Below are 14,359 nucleotides of genomic sequence, written 5' to 3' on the forward strand. Positions count from 1 at the left end.
GATTGGGTCGAACATTGACCAATGGGAATTTCAAACAAACGGAGATTGCCCCGCCTCTTTCTAATCGTCATCCAATGGGAAACAAGTCCCGGGGGTTGCCCCGCCCTGGTGCGAGTGCCACAGGCCAATAGGAAACAGCCATTGAGAGGTGGCGCGGCCGGCTGCGGGGCGGAGTCCTCCGCGGGCCTGGACGGGTGCCTGGTTGGGTCAGCCCTGGACGCGTTACCGTACTCATGGCTGTGTGGACCTTTGGGGGCCGCCTCGGCCTGCGCGGGCGTCTCGGCGGGTGCAGGCTGCTGTGTCCCCGTTTCCAGAGCTTTGGCCCTCAGGGTGGGGAAGACGGGGACAGGTGAGTTTCAGGCTGGGAGAGTAACTCAACACGAGGTGTGAGGAGAATAGTTATTTTGTTTCCGTGGGCATGTCACACTGATGACGTGTTCTCTGTGGCCTGACGTCATCGGGGTCAGCATGGCGTCAGAGGTCAGGATTTCCTGCACAAGTTTTAAGGCAGTCCAGCAGGAGTCAGTCGGGGCAGGGGATGTCTTTGTGGGTTTTGTCCAGCCTCCCAGGCAGTTTATTTGGATTACAATTAAGATACCAGGAAGACATGGTAACACTTTGAAACTTGCATCAGGATTTACAGATTACCATGAGCTCATAATCAACATTTCCGCTCCAGTCCTCTGACTTTCCAACAACCTTGAGAATTCACATTTTACTTTTAAGCTATACATCTAAGCTGTGCACTGTTTGAAAATGGAAGACTCCTGAGGGCTCTGGAGCAAGAACTGGGGATGTGGCCTGGTGGTACACTGTTTGCCTAGCTTGCCTAAAGGCTAGGGTTCAGGCTCAGGCCTCAAAAAAAAAAAAGTTTTTAAGTGAAAACAGCATTTTTGAAATTCCATTTTGACAGTGCCTTGACACTCAACACCTTAGAAAATGCAAGTGGCCTGGTTTTCTTTCCCCAAGAAGCCCTAACTTTGTGGTAGAGGGTTGGGGTTAGGGTAGACGAGAAGCAAGAGTTTGGGGAGGCTAATGGTCCAGGTCAGGTTTACAGTAGAAGAGTTTTGGATGTGAATCCCAGCCCAGTCTCTTCCTGGAGATCTAGGAGGCTGAATCTTTGTGGGCTCCAGTTTCCTCAAAGGAGAAGCTGAAGAGCAGTTCGAGGAGCTAGTGACTTTAGTCCACTGTGGAGCGTGGGCTACGTGGAGTGATTGGATAGTCCTTTTAGCCAGTATTTGTGAAGCATCTTCATTGAGACATGCACTACAGCACCCACTGTAAGGGTAGAGACAGGGACAAGAAGCTGTCTAGAAGGGACAGCGGGGAAATGGCTGACAAGAGATTGCCATCCCGAAGGCGGATAAGTGCTGCCACCGAGGTTGCAGGCCGAAAGCTGGGCATCACTCGCCAAGGCGCACCCCATAAACCGTCCTCACTTAACCATGTCTCTGTGTCTGTCTCTCATCAGACCGCAGCCATCCTCGAAGGCAGCCAAGGTCCTCAAGATTTACACCAAGACAGGAGACAAAGGTAGGCCGCGTTGCAGCCTCGAGACCGGTCTGAATTTACACCGTAAATGTGAAGCCACTTGAAAAATGCACTATTAAGTGTTCAAAACAAGTTGTAAGGAAGCCGGGCATGGTGCACACTTTAACCTCAGCACTCAGGAGCTGAGGTAGGAGAGTCACAAGTTCAAGACCAGCTAGGGTGACATATCCAACTCCGGGCTACACTACATAGTACAACTCTGTCTTGAATGAAGGGAATGACACGTTTCGGGGTTGGAAGTGGTAGAGTGCCCAGCTAGTATTCTGAAGGCCCTGTGCTCAACACCAGAACCAAAAAAAAAGCTAAAAACAGTGCAGGAAAAAAAACAAAACAAGGGGGTTGGGGATTTAGCTCAGTGGTAGAGCGCTTGCCTAGGAAGCGCAAGGCCTTGGGTTCGGTCCCCAGCTCCGAAAAAAAGAACCAAAAAAAAAACCCAAAAAACAGAAAAACAAAAACAAAATAGTGCAGGACAGTGTAAGGACTCTGGGTCACGGGTGAGAGAGATGATTCAGGGGTGAGCCTATTCCGTGCTTCCCAGCACCCAGAGTGGGTGGTTCAAACCTTCCTATAACTTCACCTCTAGAGGGATCCATTGTCTCTGAGCTCTGTGAACACTTGCACTCATGTGCATATACGTACATACACAACATGCGTACACACACACACACACACACACACACACACATACACACCATATCCTCTCTCTCTGCATAGCCCTGCCTGTCTTTAAACCTCATTCAGTAGACCAGGCCTGCCTCTGACTCCCATGTGCCAGGATTAAAGGTGTGCCACCACCACCCAGCCTAAATTTAAAAAATGTAGGGGGCTGGAGAGATGGCTCAGCGGTTAGAGCACTGACTGCTCTTCCAGAGGTCCTGAGTTCAAATCCCAGCAACCCCATGGTGGCTCACAGCCATCTGTAATGGGATCTGGTGCCCTCTTCTGGTGTGTCTGAAGACAGTAACAGTGTGCTCATATGCATTAAATAAATAAATATTAAAAAAAAATAAAAAGTAAAAAATGTAAAAAGAACTTTTTAGCCTATTTGGATTAAAACATGTAGCGGTAGACTTGGTGGCCCAGACATGTCCTGGTACTCTGGAGGCAGAGGCAGGAGGATCACAATAAGTCTAAGGCCAGCCTGGACTACATAGTGAGAGCTTATCTCTAAAGAAAAGAAAAAAATTGTGTATGTATAGTGAGTATGTGTGTATGCGTGCGTGCGTGTGTGTGCGTGTGCGTGTGTGTGTGTGTGTGTGTGTTTGTATGCCTGGACTACATAGCAATTTCTAGGCCAGCCAGGGCCACATAGTGAGACCTTTTCTCTAAAGAAAAAAATAATGAGTGTGTATTCAGATTTGTCTGAGAGGTTATCTCTTTGGGACTTTTAAAATTGCAATTTATTGTGTGTGTGCGTGCGTGTGTGTGTGTGCGTGTGTGTGCGCGCGTGCGCATGTGCGTGTGTGTGCGCGCGTGTGTGCGCGTGCGTGTGTGCGTGTGTGTGCGTGTGCGTGTGTGTGTGCGTGTGTGCGTGTGTGTGCGCGCGTGTGCGCGCGTGTGTGCGTGTGTGTGTGCGTGTGTGTGCGTGCGTGTGTGCGTGTGTGTGCGTGTGCGCGTGTGCGTGTGTGTGCATGTGTGCGTGCATGTGTGTGTGCGTGTGTGTGCGTATGCGCGTGTGCGTGTGCGCGTGTGCGTGTGTGTGCGCGTGTGTGTGCGTGTGTGCGCGTGTGTGCGTGTGTGGGCGTGTGCGTGTGTGTGTGCGTGCGTGTGTGCGTGTGCGTGTGCGTGGGTCATACATGTCTATATCCCAATGCATTTGAGGTCAGAGAACAGCTTGGAGAAGATGCTTCTTTCTTCCACCATCTAGTTCCCAGGGATTAACTCGGGTCATCAGACTTGGCAGCAAGTGTCTTTACCAACTGAGCCACCTTGCTAATCCTGAAAGATTTTATCTTTTTCTGGAAGCCAGGAGAGAGATTTGATTCGTGGGAGAGGGAAATACACAAGAGTTCACATACTTTTCTTCTATTTTTTTTTAATTGCCTTAATATTTATTAAATACCAGATATAATAGTGATAGAGAAATAGACAACTATGGTACCATTTTCTGAAATTTAAGACCCTTCAGATCGTTAATAGTGATTGTGTTTGGGTTATATCCTTTCATACTCAAGTACACACACACACACACAGGACATACTTACCCTCACTGAGCTGTATGCAAACAAAATGTCAGAATGTAAGTGTTTTGTCTGTCATGGGTGTGTTCCCAGAACGATGGAAAATGCTTAGAAGTGACAGGTGTCATATGGTGGTGTCAGTGCTACACCAGACAGGTTCAGGGACAGCCTCAGGTCACTCACAGATGGGGCACTGGGCTCACTATGGCCCAGCAGTGGAATCCCATAATAGCTGCTGGACAGGGTGAGGCTTATGCTGGCCGGCGCAGGGGCGGAGTCAGAGAAGGGGAGCTTCGTTCTGGATCTGACGAGGTTAGGAAGCAGGACTACTTCTGTAACTGAAGGCACTCGGTGATCTTTCTTAGAAGGTTGGAAAGACAGAGGGGTGCTGGGACTGTGACAAAGATGCATCTGCCTGGTCGCTTTTGCGTCTTTGGCTAAGACACATGACAGGAGCCAGGACACGCAGAGGTTAGATACCACAGGCGCCTTATTTCTTAAACAAGAGGCTTCGTTGGTGGTTCCTAAGCTAACAGCATGCCAGGAAGAAGAGGGATAACCTTGGTGGCAGTGACCAGAAGGATACTTCATGCTAATAGTGCGTAGACATACATGCAGATCAAACACCCACAGACAGGAAATAAAAAGAAAATAGTTTAAGTGTATCAGGGAAAAAAATCTTTAAACGTTTGCTTTACTTTGATGTGTATGAGTGTTTGCCTAAATGTGTGTTTATGCGACTCACACACGCCTGGTGCCTGTGGAGGCTGGAAGGAAGCATCAGATCCTAGAACTGGAGTTACTGAGGGTTGCAAGTTACTCTATGGGATGCTGGGACCTGAGTCTGACCTCTGCAAGAGCTGCTGGTGCCCTTAACCACAGAGCCATCCCTCCAGCTCCTGACCCACCTGATGTGGAATATATTTAATCTCAGTCAGGGGCCCCTTCCCCTCCTTGGATTATTCAATTCCCAGATAAAAGACACACCAGACCTTTAATTTATTTGTTTATATTTTTTAAAGATTTATTTATTTTATGTGTGTGAGTACACTGTTGCTGTCTTCAGACACCCCAGATGAGGGCATCAGATCTCATTACAGATGGTTGTGAGCCACCATGTGGTTGCTGGGAATTGAACTCAGGACCTCTGGAAGAACGGTCAGCGTTCTTAACCGCAGAGCCACCTCTCCAACCCAAGACCTTTAGTTTATAATCAGCCTTTATCAGCACTAAGCTGGGCAAATATCTACCCTTCATGCTGTTAGAATTTCCTTTCCTATCGATAACCCTGGATTACTACTTACTGGGCTCCATCTGGGCTGCCCTGAACTCCAAATGGCCAGACCTCATGACCATGATTTTAGGATTGTTACCCCATGGAATCTCCTCTCTGTACCTTCCTTTCCCTCCCCTTCGTGGTTCTCCTCAGACTCCAAACCCAGGAACCCCAAGCCCCGCCTCTCTCAGTCCTGCCCAGCTATAGGCTGTAGATGTCTTTATTCACCAGTCAGGGATAACTTGGAGGGCAAGGTTACAAAGTGTCACTTGGGTCTACACGCGGACTCTCGAGTCGCTGGGGCAACCAGGTTTTAGGGGCCAGTACTGAGCAGTTCAATACAAGCAGTGTCAGACCAATACACTATACTCACCCCCCCAGAAGCCCCCAAATCTCAGTGTGCTGAATATCTTCCCCCAGGGCTTTCCAGCACCTTCACGGGAGAAAGAAGACCTAAAGACGATCAAGTATTTGAAGCTTTGGGGACCACGGATGAACTAAGCTCGGCTATTGGGTAAGTGGGCCTCGATGTAGTTAGCGCCGGGCATCAGCCGTGTGACATTCTCAGCTCTGCCGGAGGGTCCTGGAGGTTGCCCTTGATGGATCTGTGCGAGCTGTGGCTATGAGAAGTCAGGTCGAACAGATCTGCTGGTCAGCTCCGTGAGCTACAGAGTATAGGTCTGTCCCTGTCACCTAAGTGTAGGAAGTTTGTTTCCTCTTCTGTCCTACCTCACGAAGGAACTCCTCTTCATCCTTGAAAGCCCTTCCTACTGTGAGCAGGTTAACGTTGGCCTCTGGTGTGCTGTGCAGGTCTCCATCTCTTTAGACAGACCCCAGGTTTCCTGCTCCCTGATGGAGCAACAGGACCAGCCTGCCCGTGTAGAAAGGACGATTGACTGGGAGTAGTGACTATGATAAAGGCGCTTCAGGAAGCAGATGCCCCTGTCCACATGTTCTCTTTGCCAGCAGGAAGAGGCAGCCATGGCTGGTGTGGCTCATTAGCACAGCTCCCAGATCACTGACAGGGACTGATTCTTCCTCGTCCTAGGTTTGCCATGGAGTTGATCACAGAAAAAGGCCACACGTTTGCCGAAGAGCTTCGGAAGGTAAAGTCAGTTTAGCCTACAAAGGGGCCTCTGTCTCTGTGGTCTGAGGTGTCACCGGCTTGCCGTGGCCTGTTGCCTCTTTGCATCACAGTAGCTAATCACTCTTAAGAACTATGCTATCCTCATCTCGGAAATAAGGACACATAATCCCCGGCGAGGTGAGGGCTGTCGTGTGAAGGGTGACTCTGCTCTCCAGGGGGTGTTCAGCAATCCTGGAGGATACCTGTGCTCTAGCTCTGAGAAAGCCCTGGTGTCAATATCCTACGTTGCCAAGGACAGCCCAGGGCCAGGGGCCACAGTCCAGGCTGAAGAACTGTGCTCAGGAGCCCGTGAGAGTCTCAGCCAGGCGGACCTGTGCCTGTTAGTGCTGCCCCATGAGATCCAATGGGATCTACTTAGCAGGGTCACTCTAGGATGTGTGGGAGGCTGAGGTCGCCCAAGCTAAACTGTAGTCTGGTTGGAGCCTACATGGGTCCCAGGAGTGACAAGTGTCCTCCCTGAGTCCTCCCACCCTGCTGACCACTGCCCACCATGGGCTCTCCTTCACTTGGTACATTTGGTCCTGTGACTCCAGCTGTCACTATAGAGAAAGAAGAATGCAGGGTGCCTCTTGGCCAGAGCTTAGCAGACCCTTTCCTCCCTCAAGCCCTGCTCAAGAGGTTTCTGGTGTTTAGAGTTAGTACAGGTGGGGGACACAGCCCAACAGGCTCAACCCGTTCCACAAACGACCTTTCTCCTCACCCTTGTTCCCAGATCCAGTGCACTCTGCAGGACGTCGGCTCCGCCCTGGCCACTCCACGTTCCTCAGCCAGGGAGGCTCACTTAAGTAATTCTCAGCCTGCTCGGGGAGTTCTTGGGGTCTTGGGGTGAGGACTGCCCCCCCCCCGAGTACTGCCCACTGGGAGCCTGGACCCTAGAGCTCTCTGGCTTGGGAGAGAGGTTACCTTCAAAGCCGATGGGAGTGGGACACCCATGCAGAAGGAAGGGGCGTGTCCCGGGGGGTCTGGTGACATTTTTACATTAGTGCCCTTCTGCCCTTGACTCCTCAGAGCACACGGCTTTCCAGGAAGAACCTATCTTGGAGCTGGAACAGTGGATTGACAAGTACTCCAGCCAGCTCCCCCCACTCACGGCTTTCATTCTCCCTGTGGGTATCGAGCGTCGGGTGTGTGTGTGGGAGAGGGGGCTCAACCTGGGGGCAGCGGGGTGGGTACAGTGACAGAAACACGGGCTTGCCGATAGACCCAACTGTAGCTTTCCCCAGTAACAGAGCCACCCCCAGCACTTAGCTCCTCTCAAGGGCAGGGCCTCAGGGATATGCCTGGTAGGGCTCTGGGAGGCAGGAGACTGCCCAGTGTGGAGCAGCAGTGGCCAACACTCACACTCTCTCTTTCAGTCTGGAGGCAAGAGCAGTTCTGCCCTGCACTTCTGCCGGGCTGTGTGCCGCCGGGCTGAACGACGGTAAGGATCCCAGAGGCCCAGTCAGTAGCCTGGTCACATCTGAGCAACCGACCCTTCCCTGGGTGTCTTCATTGTGCCATGTCCTGAGTCCTGTATCTCGGAGGGGTCTGTAGTGCCGCTCAGAGGCCAAGCAGAGTTTTCCCCGCTCTGAGAGCCACAGGTTCCCTAGGGTGGGGGGCTGAGGAGGACACCATGAAAGGACCTCAAGAAGCCAGCAGAAAGCACTACGAGGGGCCCTGTGGTTGAGTGGGGGGCACCCCAGAGAATCTGTCCACCTCTCAGGGCTCCTCACAACAGCTCTGGGAGTCAGGAGCAGGTTAGAGAGATTCTGTGGCTGCTCTGGGGAGGTCTGCGGACTCTCGGATCACAAGCCTTTTTCCTTCACAAAAGACTCTTAAATCCGGACATTCCCAGATGCATCCCGGGTGACCAAAAAAACGTGTAGGCCTCCAGAGAAAAGGAGTCATTTGTTCAAAGTCACCAGCTCAACAGGGCTTGCCGTGTGAGTAGTGCAGTTTAGCTCAGCAGCGCAGACAGAGCTGGTGTCGTCGCACATTCAGTGCGGCAGACAGTCCCCGGCCGGCAGTGACCAGAAAACTCTCGGTGAAGAAACCGTGCCGAGTGGGAAGTGCCGGCAGGCAGGACTAGACATGAGACGTCTTGGGCTGCTGGCCAAGTGTATATAGTCTTGGGTAAGGCCAAACCCAGCACCCCCAAGGCTAGCTCAGGAGAGGACCAGATTGGATCAGGCAGCGCAGGAGGCCAAGTGGATGCCCACAACCAGGAGTGGGACCTCCAGGTAATTAGAATCACAACTTAGAACAAGGAGCTCCTTGGGGATTAAGGGATCAAACCCCCTCCTTCAAGGACTAGAGGTTTATAGCCCTCCCCACGAAGGAGCCCAGGCCAGCCTACCCTCAACTTGCCTGCTGTGCCTCCTCCTTTCCTGGCAAGGCCACGTCCTGTATGACCAAGGTAAGGGGGCTGGCTGAGGCAGTGGCGGGCACCCTATCTGGTTTGTGCTTGTCAGGACTGGGTTTGAAAAGTGAGGTCAGGCGCCGGTCTGTGTCCCAGGCTCCCGTGTGTTACGCCTCGCTCTGTAACCTGACTGTGTGTTCCGTCTTCACAGCGTGGTGCCCCTCGTCCAGATGGGAGAAACGGACGCAAATGTGGCGAAGTTCTTGAACAGGTGCCTAAGTGGAGTGCCGCGGGTCTGTCTCACCACCAGGGACTCGTGTGGGGGTCATAGCATTGCACCGAGCCCTAGAGCAGCCATGACTGAGCCCCAGGCTCTGCCATGCATAGCGGAGTGTGCTGGTCCCAGGTAGCCCCATCCCACTCTGAGGTCAGGCTCTGCTTAGGAAATGCCTGTCGGAGCCAGGAGAGGCAAACGTAAAGAAAACGGTCAGGTGGTCTTAGGGTCTGCTCATGGAGACTGGTCCCAAGGGCCTCCATGATGGCCCATGGAGTCCCCCAGCCAGCGTCTCTTCCTGAAATGCTGACCTCAGGCCCCAGTCCTCTGAGCATGGCTACCGCAGGAGTGCGTGGCCCTGCACTCCCCCTCTGCCCTGCAGCCATGCTTCTGGTCTCCACTGTAACCTGGCTCAGATGGAGCCAGTGTAGGCCAGGCAGGAGCCCACGAGCTGGTGGAGGGCTTAGGGAAACATGGGGGCTGCACCCCCAGAAGCTGCCTAGCAAGACAGGAAGTGACCCTGCAACACCTAGCTATGGGGTTACCCATGTCCTGTGTTACCCCACCCTCCCACCCCAGGATATAGACTAGCTTGGATCCTCATAGAATCCTTCCTTCTGGGTGGGATGTCACCCAGGTCAAGTGAGAAATGGCTCCCTTTAAACTTAGAAGCAGCAACCCTGGGGATACCTGCTGGACCTACAGTGTTATGTGGGCCAGGGTGGGCTGTGCCTTCCCTGCAGGTTCTGGGGAGTCACCAAGAAGGCAGCACATGCTTGCCCCAGGAGCACGAGGCTCAGAAGGGCAATGGCAGGGCAGAGTCTTGTCTGACAGCCGCTCACGGGCCCCTAGAGTTAGGAGTAGAGAACCAGATGTGTGCAGAGCTGGGCTTAGGGTAGCGGGCAAGCAGGAAGGCGTGACGAAGTGACAGATGCTTGCTCTGAGCCTCCAAGGGGTCAGAGCCTCGAAAGGACCTCAGGCAGGTGTGATGTTGTCTCGAAGGCTCTCCTTTCTCTGCAGAAGGCCTCCTGCCCCGAGCCCATCACTGCTGGGTCCTAGGAAGAGCTAGGGACTAGGCCCCTGTCATGTGTGTGATGTCAGCAGTGTCTAGAGACAGTGGGGGTCAGAGTGGGTGCTGGGTGTCACTACTTAGTATACAGAGACCGAGAACGCCATTGACCAGCCTACCTGCACAGGAGAGCCCCAGCCACGAAGACGTTGGGAGTTCCAAGGTCACGACCCACCTAAGGCTTCTCTAATCGAAATGTAGCTCAGGAAGAGCAGAACCTGGAGCTGGGGCGACCTGCAGGCTCCTGGGCTGGCGCAGCTCTCCTGGGTTGGTGTACCTTTCGGGCTACTTCATTGGGTTCTATTATCTACCACCAACCCCTCGACACTAGGTAGGAGAGAAAGAAGGTTAAAGAGAATTGGGCGCAGACCTCCTCAGACTACTTCTCACTGGGTGGGGGTGTCAGGTTCCTTGGGGCAGGTCCAGTCTCTGTCATCAGGATATCTCCAACCTGCAAAACAGCAACTTGGCAGGAGCGGCGGCCACAGAGGCTCTCGGGCTTTGCCGTGTACACCCACCCTCTCCAGAGTCCCCAGAATTAAACTCTGCAGCTGTCAAAAATGACACACACATACAACATACACACAACGCACAGACACACACACACCACACACACACACAGACACACACACACAACATACACATAACACAGACACACACACAACACACACGCAACATACACACAACACAGACACAACACACACACGTACATACAACGCACACACGCAATACACACACAAACACGTACACACAACGCACACACACAGACACCCACACAACACAAACACACGCACATACAACACACACACGCAATACACACACAACACACAGACACACACACTCACACACACACACACACACACACAGAGCACGAGACGATCACAATCAGCGGCTGTGGACAAACTGAAGCAGCCTCATATCCCACACCTGGAATTACAACAAAAACATTCACTTAAGAAACCAGAGCTTGGGGTTGGGGATTTAGCTCAGTGGTAGAGCGCTTGCCTAGGAAGCGCAAGGCCCTGGGTTCAGTCCCCAGCTCCGAAAAAAAGAACCAAAAAAAAAAAAAAAAGAAACCAGAGCGCACCACACTCCCGAATTCCAGACACAGCGTGCCCGTTGTTGCGAGTATAGAAGCCCCTCAGGAAGTGGTGGCCTAGAGTCCCTGCCCTTCCCAACCTGGGTGTACCATAGCCTGTGCCACCGGCATTCCATTCACCCATCCTCCCTGAAAGCAGGCAGGAGCCAGCTAGCACCAGCCTGTCGTCTCACGGCCTTCCCGTTGGTTCCCTCTGCCCTCCAGACTCAGCGATTACCTCTTCACGGTAGCCAGATACGCAGCCATGAAGGAGGGCAGCCAGGAGAAAATATACAAGAAGCGTGATGTGTGAGGCGTGAAGACATGGTGGGCCAGTGGTCAGCTCCAGACAGTCGTGCTGACAGGGGAAGCGGGCATGAGCTACAGACCCAGCATCGCCTGCCTTGTGCCCCTCCCCCTGCCCTCAGGGACCTCTGAGACTCCTGGCTTATCACTTCAACTGAGTTCCAAACGGCAGGAAGGCAAGGTGCACTGGAGGCTACAAAGGGGATGGCGGGCCACTTGGATTTGAGAATGACCGTGGGGAAGGGAAGGTTTGAACTGTGTACTCGGGCTCTGTGTGTGTGTGTGTGTGTGTGTGTGTGTGTGTGTGTGTGTGTGACACACAGAGAGAGACAGAGTGTGTGCATTGCCAACTCAGGCTGTTCAAGGACTTGGGATGTACCAGAGGCCCCTGGAATGTAATTGTGATTTACCTCCGCCAATGGGGCTTTAAATGTCACATTTATAAAGGGAAGGCAGGCAGACTTGAGGAGTTTAGTCACCTCTGAGCCGCCCATCACTGCCACAGTGTCGGGGAAAGACAGCTGCAGGTCCACAGGGGCGCAACTCCGAGAATCTTCTCCATCAGGGCAGGAGGCAGGCGGTCCTCCCCGCCCCGGGCAGTGGCGGAATGCGGCCTTCAGCGTGGCACGAGCTCTCTTGTTCATGCTTCCATGAGCCACACCACGGCTGGTCTGTGCTTTCGTGAGCCACATCATGCCTGTGTTACTCCACCTGCCACCACTGCTTCCTTTCCCCTTGACGTGACATCGCAGTGACACCCGTGTCCTTGGGAAGAGGGATGTTTATGGAAGGCTGGAGGCAGCCCTGAGAACCTCATGGTAGCCAGTGACTTAGGAAGGGCAGGTCTGAGACACCCCAGGACTCAGCTCAGCGATCGTCTCTTCCCTGTGCACACCCTCCATGCGAGGTGTGGGTGGCCCGGCCCCTCTAGCTGCCTTGTTGGTCAGTCAGCAAGCCTTTGATTTCAGCCGCGCATCTTCTGGGTCCTGTGAAGGGCGGATGCCCAGCAGGGAGGGACACCCCTAGGAGGCAGTCCCTGCAAGGACACTGCAGCCACCGCGGTAGGGTAGTGAGGCACGGATTGGACAGAGTTGGTGCTGTGTGTGCAGAAACAGGAGGCACGAGCTTGGTCTGGGCCTGGCCGGGGAAGCCATGTTCCAAGAGCTTACAGCAGCCCCACCACTCTGCCTACAGCTCCAGGTCTTCCCCAAAAAGGAGAGTGTGAACTCAAGAGCATAGGAAGCCACGTCCCTAGCCTATGCCCGACTGCCTTCCAGACCCACGGCAGCATGTTGAGTGGCTCTCAAATGTCGATCCCCACCTTCAGGCTCCAGGCATTGCCCAGCCTTGTGTGTACCACCCTGGGCCTCATGGGGTGATCCCCACTACGTGCTAACAAGCTTCAAAACCTTCTTTAAATTGTACCCATTTATCACTGATCTTCACCCCTTCTCTGCTTCATAATTCAACCCTTAAAAATATAGCAGGAAGGCTTTCTCTCCTTTGAAATTTTGTAGAAAGCGCCTTTATTGAGATACAATCCACCCACCAAAAACTTCCTCCTTTTTTTTTTTTTTTTTGGTTCTTTTTTTCGGAGCTGGGTGCCGAACCCAGGGCCTTGTGCTTCCTAGGTAAGCGCTCTAACCACTGAGCTAAATCCCCAGCCCCAACTTCCTCCTTTTAAATTGGACATTTCGGTGGGTTTTGGGGTATTGCCCAGTTTTTGCCACCCATACCTCACACCCAAGAAGATGCCCCCTAGTCCGGGCTCACCAGAACAGTATTCACCAGCATTTGCAGAGGTGAATGAACCCCATCTGTGATGTCCGTCCTGCCACCAGAGGGCCCAGCTTGTACTGGATCTTACCTGAGGCTCACAGTGCCGGTAGTGGGGAGTTCACGTTTCTACAGGAAAGGAAACTGAGACTCAGAACCGACCTAGGCTGTGGCCACATGACACCCCGCCACCACCGAGCCCACTGGCACTTGACAGTAGTTTTAATCACGACCTGGGCTGCGACAAGTATCGCCAGGCGCTGACAGATTGCTGTCGCATTTCTCAGCCGAGTCTCCCTTAACTGATACTTCACGGCTATTGTTAATGTGCGTTTCTCATGGAGTAATTTTCAGAGCCTGAACTTGTAGCACATCCCAATGATAAACGTCCCCGGTTCCAAGTCCCCTGTCAGCTGCAATGTCACCCTTACCTCCTCCCCAGCACCTCCCGACAGCCCATCCAGTTTTACGATCGCTCTGTCCCAGTGATCACGGCTGAACCTTTAAGAATCCGGACGCATTTCAAGTTTAATTGAATAAAATTCTTTGTATAATAAATTCCACATGAATGCTACATAAATCAGAGCCTGGAAGGATTTGTGGCTCATCTCTCTCCCCAGACGGGGTTTGAGGATCCTGCTGGCAATGCTGTGCCCAAGCTGGTCCTGTCTTGATCTCTGAGAGGAATAAATTTGCCTTTGGGGTTCTGGCAGGGGGCGTGGCTCCCACTTTCGGGGCCCAGAGCTGCTATCTTGGGTCCTCCTGGAGGGTGGCGCTTTGTCCAGGCAGGGCAGAGGGCAAACAGATGGGGGTCTGGGAGCTTTGGGGAGGGGTCTCAGTCACTTTATGGAATCGGAGGCCCCAAAGCCATCAATCAGTTGGTACTGGAAAAGCTGTGCACATGCCCTTTGGGGTGGTGTGTGTGCTCTGGTTGATTGCCAAGTTTGCACGAGTCCCAGAAGTCCGTGTAATCCCAGGGTAAGATTCCCATGCAGGCTGGACGCCATGGCGCACACCTGTTGTCCCAGGCACATGCAGGGCTGAGGTAGGTGGATGGCCTGACAGTTTGGAGATTTAAGGCCAGCCTCGGCAACGTAGCCCTTGTCTCAAAACAAAACAAAACAAAACAAAACCACCCTCTTCAAAAGCAGCCACTTAGGAGTTTGCATAGCCCCAACCTTGAAGGTGAGGAGGAATGCATGGGTGTAGAGAGGCCTCAGAGGGACTCAGATGGTTACCCAACACAGCTTCCCTCTGACTTCCCTCAACCTGTCTGCCAAGACCAGCCCTGTCACTTCCCAGCCGCTGAGCTCTGGACATGCTGGTCATCTCTTCCCTCTTGCCTCCTCTCTGGTAAAATGATG

The 14,359-nt window shown here is 52.9% G+C and overlaps 1 protein-coding gene across 1 annotated transcript; it reads left to right on the forward strand.

The window, feature by feature from the left end:
• The first annotated feature begins 209 nt into the window (after positions 1-209).
• On the forward strand, positions 210-13,580 carry Mmab (metabolism of cobalamin associated B). The gene is given in 9 exon segments (NM_001398937.1): positions 210-349; positions 1,472-1,533; positions 5,428-5,521; positions 6,056-6,113; positions 6,867-6,939; positions 7,163-7,260; positions 7,510-7,574; positions 8,704-8,763; positions 11,139-13,580. Coding segments are annotated over 9 exon segments (714 nt in total). The 5' UTR covers positions 210-233; the 3' UTR covers positions 11,227-13,580.
• Positions 13,581-14,359: the final 779 nt, after the last annotated feature.

This window comes from Rattus norvegicus, chromosome 12, assembly GCF_036323735.1.
Source record: "Rattus norvegicus strain BN/NHsdMcwi chromosome 12, GRCr8, whole genome shotgun sequence".
Classification (NCBI taxonomy): Eukaryota; Metazoa; Chordata; class Mammalia; order Rodentia; family Muridae; genus Rattus; species Rattus norvegicus.